This window comes from Acomys minous (assembly GCF_964271855.1).
Source record: "Acomys minous genome assembly, chromosome: 6".
NCBI lineage: Eukaryota > Metazoa > Chordata > Mammalia > Rodentia > Muridae > Acomys > Acomys minous.
Genome location: NC_140487.1, coordinates 255,137 through 262,230, shown reverse-complemented (window position 1 = coordinate 262,230; position 7,094 = coordinate 255,137). Strand labels below are relative to the sequence as shown.

Genomic DNA, 7,094 nt, shown 5'->3' with positions numbered 1-7,094 from the left:
CAAGCTGTCTTTTGTTTTTAAAAGCCAGGACATGGGCATGTGGACTCTCTTTCTGGTGCTACCACTGTTAACTCTAAATGGAGCCTTGCAGCTTTAGAAAGGGAGGGCTTAGGAGAGAGCTAGGTGAAGCCAATTTTTCAACACCACACCCACGTGACAGGGCAAGTGGTACCAACACATTATCCAGGACTTCCTGTGAAGTGCCCCCAGGCCCCTCTACAGTTCAGTACAGGCCTCCCCCAGTGACTAGAAGACATGGGGGGGGGGGTAGGGGACTACGACTCAGATGAACCGTAGGCTGTTGGTATTAAAGAAGGGAAGACCAGAGATTCAGAATGTAAAAACAAAGACAAGATTTTGCTATTTGCAAGAACTGCATTGCAGTAAAAGAAGGAGTGCTCACCAACCCAAAAATGAGGACCAGTACCAATTCAGTTTTCAAATTGTTAACAGGACTGAAGAGATGGCTTAGTAGTTGACCAGTGTTTCATTCCCCACGTCTACATGGCAGGTTACAACTATCTGTAACTCCTGTTCCGAGGGATCCGATACCCTCTTCTGACCTCCAAGGGCACTGCACATACTTGAGGGACAGACATACATGCAGAGAAAACACTCATATGCGTTAAATAAATAAGTCGTTTTAAAGAATGTGTTGAGATGGCCGACTTTCTTTTATCCATGAGCTCAGCCTCAGACTCACCCTGAAAACCAACTTGGGGCAGCAGGAAAGAGGTGGGCCTCATCGCACCCAACAGGGAAATGATAGGGGTAGAGCATTTAGAAACGGTATTCGATAACGTACGTTCGCAAGGGTTCCCAATTTATCCAGCACACAACCCCACGTCATTTCCTTCTATCACTTCCCTTCTCTTCCTACAGACCAAGGCAGTGTTTTCTTATTAGGAAAAGGTTAATAATGCCTTGCAAGCAACCTGAATGTGTTTCTGTTTGCTTTGTCTTTGTCCCAAACTTGCTTCATTTGGCCTAAATACACAGCTGGTGTCTGAATGTCTGAACCCTTTCTGGACTCCTTGACCTGCTACCCAGCAATCAGACTGGAAGTGTCAGGTGCCCTCATACAGGCTTCCTGTCGCTGAGCCAGCACGAGGCTGCCGTAAAGGCAGTTGGTGTTTAATATTAGGTGCTTGGAAGCGGGAGAGCATGCTTCAAACTTGACCCACCAGAGCCTGGCCATGACTTCGTGCCCAGGGGAGCCTTGAGGGACACCAGGGGGCACTAGTCTACTATCCAGGCCCCGGGGTGGTGAGATGCAGGACCCTGGAAACAGTGTTGACTCTCTGCTGGCATGGCTGTCTCTCCTAGGGGAGGTGTTACTGCCAGCTCTATATGAGGAGGAGGAGGAAGAGGAAGAGGAAGAGGTCGAAGAAGAAGATGATCAAGTACAGAAAGGAGGCAGTTTGGGCTCTCTGTCACTGGGCAAGCATCGGGGCCTGAGCCTTACAGAGACAGAGCTGGATGAGCTGAGGGCTCAGGTGCTCCAGCTGGTGGCGGAGCTGGAGGAGACCCGTGAGCTTGCTGGGCAGCATGAGGATGACTCCCTGGAGCTTCAAGGTGAGCACCTGTGATAGCCCAGGGGGCCTGGGCCTAAAGGCTCTATGCTCCCCTGGTTCCAAGCCAGATGCTCCTCTCACTGCAGGCCTCCTGGAGGATGAGCGCCTGGCCAGTGCCCAGCAAGCAGAAGTGTTCACCAAGCAGATCCAGGAGCTCCAAGGTAACTGCCCCCCAAGTCTAAGTGGCCACCCTGGTTGAACAAGCCTAACTCTGTATCGTTCCCACTTTCCCCTCTGTTCTTTGTTATCTCACCCCTTTCTTTTCTCATCTCTTATCCTCTTTCCTTAATTTCATATCTTTCCATTTTCACATGGCAATCCTGCCCTCCTCTCTCTTGCCTTCCTATCTTTCATCTTTTCTCTCTGGTTCTTTCCCTTTTCTCTTCCCAGCCTCCTCCTCTACCCCACATCCCTGTTTACTTTGTTCCTCTGCCCAGGGCCAGGGGTGTATGATCAAGGTTATGATCCAGGCTGTTTCTCTTTCTGGTCCCTCCAAGGGCACCACAGAGCTTGATGGCACTCCATGTATCTTTGACAGAAACAGATAAGAACATGAGTTTGTAGCCCTCAAAATCCTCTATTCCAAAGCCCAGGTCCTTTTGTCTCGGAAGGCAGTGAGGCAGGCAGGCGTCCCACATCCCACCACACTCGCTACCAAATAAAGCAGGAGCTTTTGTTACTTCTCTGGGCTTCCGGAAGGTTTTGAGGATCTGCCCTAGAAAACAGCAGGGACTCTGTAGGGAGAGCTGAGATCAAGCCAAATGAAAAGTATAAATGGAGAGGGGGAAAAAATCCGTCTGGAAACTGTCCTGGAGAGAGCAAGCGAGCATATAAGAGGAGGAGCAGCCGAGGAGGGTACAAGATGTAAGCCAAGGGGGATCCAAGAAATGTGACAAAGAGGAGGAAAATGGCGGAGACACATAGCACAAGGAGGAAGGGAGGGCTGGTTTCACACCATCTAAACTCCTGGGCTTAGCTTTACCAGGTACAAATGTTCTTATCTTGGGCAGGTCACTTTTATCCCTCAGGGTCTCCATTTCTTGTTCATAAAATAACTTATTTGTCTGTCGACTGTTTGTTGAAAACCTTTATATTTAAAGGGCCAACAAAGAACACCACTGACCAAATCCCTGAGGAGTAGATTCCACGGCTGGGCAGGGTGGCCCAGGCCTGTGATCTCAGTATGAGGGGAGTAAAGGCAGGAAAATGAGGAATTTGATGCCAGCCTTGCCGACATAGTGAGTTCAAGGCTATCTGGGGTCCATGAGACCCTGTTTCATTAAGAATAAATAAATAACTTCTAAAGGAAAGCATAAACAATGCAAGTTCAGGTGGCAATAAAGGCAGTACATTTATGAACTCAATATAAATATGTGATATGTGCATGGGAGTGGGGTAGGAGTTAGGTAGGAAAAGTCTTCCTCAAGAACATGGTGCTTGACTTGAGTAATGAGAAGGGTCCAACCGTTCAGGATCTGGTGGAAGAACCAACCAGGCAGAAGAACAGCAACTGCAAGGTCCAGAGGTGGGAATGTGCCGGGGGCACAGAACCAAGGTCGTTGTGAAGTGTGTGTAAAGGACATTGTAAGAGCACGTGTGAGGAAGAAGGAGATCTGGTAACATGGGCCTTTAGGTCAGCTGGCCAACTGAGCTAGCTTTCATTGTGAGAGAGGGTAAGGAAAACCAAGACTGGGGTGACTGATCTGTTTTATATTTTTAGCTTAGCTTTGTCTTTTTCCTCCAGTGATGGGGGTTGAATCCAAGGCTTTTGTCAAATGCTCACCACTGAGAAACATCTCTAAACCTTGGATTTACATTTCCTTTTTCTTTTCTTTTCTTTTCTTTTTCTTTCTTTCTTTCTTTTTTTTTTTTTTTTTTTTTTTTTGAGATAGGGTTTCTCTGTGTAGCCTTAGCTGTCCTGGAACTCACTCTGTAGACCAGGCTAGCTTTGAACTCAGAACTCAGAGATCTGTCTGCCTCTGCAGGGATTAAAGGTGTGCAAACCACCGCCCAGTACTTCACATTTTCAATAAGAGTACTTTAGAATTCATGGGGAGTCAAACATACTAGTAGTTCATCTAATTGATTGTTTTCTTGAATTAAGGCAGTAGAAATGGAGATGGTTCGGAATATATTTTAAAGCTGGAGACTTCATGACTTTGCCAGGAGAAACTGGGTAAATATTGATAACTAATTGGCATGGGAAAGCTTGGCAAGAAATTTGCTTGGAGACTAGAGAAGTCATTTAAGAGGTTTTGTTTTGTTTTGTTTTGTTTTGTTTTGTTTTCCTGGCTGAGTTTGATGTCCAAGTGAGTATATGAGGAGGCATTTGGATGTGTGAATCTGGAAGGGGGCATGGGGAAAAACAAGGGCTGGAAATGGGGTTTGTAAAGCATTAACATGCAGACAGCATTATTATCTATGGGAGATGGACATTGGGTCACAACGAGAGATACCAGAGGGGAGAGAAAGGGTCCATAGAGACACTCTCCAAACAAGAGTCCCAAGATAGGAGGAGGAATGGCAAAAGAAACGCGATAGAAGGAACACTAAAGTACGTTCTGCCCTGAAAGCCAAGCGCAAAAATGAGGACCCACTGCGTGGGAAGCAGTGAAGGCAAGAGAGGGGGGCCGCTGGCTCTGGCAAGATGGAGAGCCGGGAGACATGGCAGATGAGGTTGGAACTGGAGAGAAAATAGGAGGCTAAATGGGGGGCTGAGTACAGATCATAGTGGTGGTCATTTTACAGAGAAATAAAGGAAGGCGAAGTGAGGTCAAGGGAAAAGATTGCTTTTTAAGGTAGGAACCCTTGATCTTGTTTATACCATGAAGGAAAAGGTCCAGTTTGAGCCGAGCCAAGTATTAGTCTTTGCTTGGAAACGAACGTTCTTTCCTTTCCGGTATGGAGAAGTCTGCAAATTTGAAAGACCAGGGGAAAATAAGAGCTGTGACTAGATTTCAATGATTCCCAGGTGAGGGGCTGCTGGCCTCAAACCCACCCCAAGCCCCGCCCGCGGGAGGAACCTGAGGGAGCCTGGTCCTTGCGAGCACGCGCGTTGCCCGTTTCCTCCAAGTGGGGGCGCTCGCGGCCTCAGAGATACCTGGGGTTCAGAGGCGGTTCCGGCCGCCACAGCCCCCCAAGGGGCGGCACTGGCCGGGAGGCGGGAGGGCCCCCTGGGAGACCGCTTGTTGGGGGCCGCCGAGATGCAGGCCATAACCAGTAAGTGCGAGTTGTCTTCTCTGCCCCACAAGCCAACTCCCGAATCCTCCACCGAGCCCCCAAGGCCCCAACCCGCAGTCAACCGGCGCCAGCTCTTTGGAACCTGGTCCCTGCCTTTCTTACTCCTACTGTGCTGTCCCATCCAGCTTCCAGGATGGTCCTGGCCCCTCGCCACCCATCACTACCCCAAATCCCATGATCTAAGAAGGCAGTTTGCGGAGCCAGGACCTGAACAGCTACGAATATGCTAGGGAGACTAGTCTGCGCTCCCAACCCCTCTCCGAATGCCCAGCCCAGCCCTGGGCCCTCACTTCATCCTAGGGACCAGTTGACTCCCATGCTTCCCCCTGCAGCTAGACTGAGCTGAAGATGATCTAGATCTTGTAATTCTTGTACTGTGGAGTATATTTGTGTTGTGGGGTATTGTGGTTGGTCTCCCTATCTCTTGGCCATGAAGTTTATGAAATCAGGGAGCGTTCTGGTTTTGTTTACTTCCTTTCAAATAGGAAGTCAGGGCCTAGGGAGGTAGTTCAGTGCCGAGCACGTGTGCGATGCTGGATTCAGCCCTTAGTAAAGGAATTTAAAACAAAAGCAAAATCCAGGAAACTGCCCAACCTAGTGCACATGCTTGATGGCGGGCTAGAGAGCTCTTCCTGGGGTGCCCTGTCCACTTAGCATTGTTATCTGCCATATATCCAAATGGGTCCTTTCTCCCTCTTTCCCTTCTTCCCATACAGATCGCCACAGGCTGGTCTCAAACTCCTAGGCTCCTTGCCTCAGCCTCTAGAGTGCTGGGTCTATAGGCATGTACAACTACGCCCTAAGATTTGGAGGAGGTGGGGGAGAGGCTAGGAAAAGATTAAAGTTTGGTAGAAGGAGCAGGGGATGTGACGTAGCATACCTTGTGAAGCCCAGTTCTTTCCAACCCCTGGATCCTGTTCCCACTTCTGAATTCTCACTGGAACCCATGCCTTTAACTCTTCTGCATCCAGAAACCTGAGCTGCAAAGCTAGTTGTGGTGACTCATGTCTGTGATCCCATCACTTGGGAGGCTGAGGCCAAGTGAGTTTGAGACCAACCTAAGCTACAGAATAAGACACTGTCTTAAAAACAACAAAAGAAACCTCAGATGTTCCACAAAGTTCTGGCACATTTGTTTTAAAAGTTAAAATATATGCATAATCCACGTGTAAAATGTAGAAACTTGTGAAAATCAAGCAACACAGGTATGAGATGGAGATTAACATACCTGTCACACATTATCCTCTGAGGCAACTGCTATTTTTGAATGCATTTTCTGTGACTGCGTGAATGTACATGTGTGCATGTGAATATGGAGACTAAGAGTCAAGGTCAAATGTCTTTCTCAGTCATTCTTCCCCTTATTTTTTGGTTCAGTCTCTCTGAACTCTCTCAGAGCTCCGTCAGTGAGGCTGTAAGCTCCGAGGATCTGTGTGTGCCTCCCACCCCCACTCTGCAGTCCTAAGGGCTAGGATTACTGATTCAAAGCCCTGTGTGTCTTTTTTTTTTTAAAGATTTTATTTATTTATTTTATGTATATGAGTGCTCTATCTGTGTGTACACCTGTGAAGAGGGCATCAGATCATATTATAGATGGTTGTGAGCCACCATGTGGTTGCTGGGAATTGAACTCAGGGCCCCTGGAAGACTGCTGAGCCATCTCTCTAACCCCCCACCCCCACCCCTACCCCCATGTCTGGGTTTTTATGTGGGTGCCAGGGATCAGAATTCAGGCCCTTATACACTTGTGTAGCAAGCACTTTACCAACTAAACCATTTTCCCAGCCTTGAAGCAACTGCTTTTTGTTTGTTTTTTAAAGTGTTATTTATTAAATATACAGTGTTTTGCTTGCATGTACACCGGCATGCCAGAAGAGGGCACCAGAGCTCATTATAGATGATTATAAGCCACCATGTAGTTGGGGGAATTGAACTCAGCACCTCTGGAAAGGCAGGCAGTGCTCTTAACCTCTGAGCCATCTCTCCAGCCCAGAAGCAACTGCTTTTTATGGTTGGGTCATAGATCTTTCTAGATCTTTTTGCTGTATCTTAAAATGTTTGTTTGTTTGTTTTGTGACAGGGTTTCTCTATGCAGCCTTGGCTGTCCTGGACTCGCTTTGTAGACCAGGCTAGCCTTGACCTTACAGTGCCTCACAGTGATCCTCCTACCTCTGCCTCCCCAAGTTCCGGGATTACAGGCTTGTGTCACCACACCCAGCTTATCTTAAAATGTTTATGTTGTATAGTGTCTGAGTTGTTTTTCTTTCTAGTTAATAATAT

The 7,094-nt window shown here is 47.8% G+C and overlaps 1 protein-coding gene across 12 annotated transcripts in view; it reads left to right on the top strand.

Moving 5' to 3' along the window:
• CCDC136 (coiled-coil domain containing 136) overlaps positions 1-7,094 on the top strand; it is a 31,405-nt gene that overhangs the window by 1,300 nt on the left and 23,011 nt on the right. For all 12 annotated transcript variants that reach the window (XM_084787997.1, XM_084788004.1, XM_084788003.1 and 9 more), the window contains exons 3-4: positions 1,327-1,575; positions 1,661-1,735. In XM_084787997.1, coding sequence (XP_084644123.1) covers positions 1,327-1,575; positions 1,661-1,735 — 324 coding nt within the window. The remainder of the gene's footprint in view (positions 1-1,326; positions 1,576-1,660; positions 1,736-7,094) is intronic.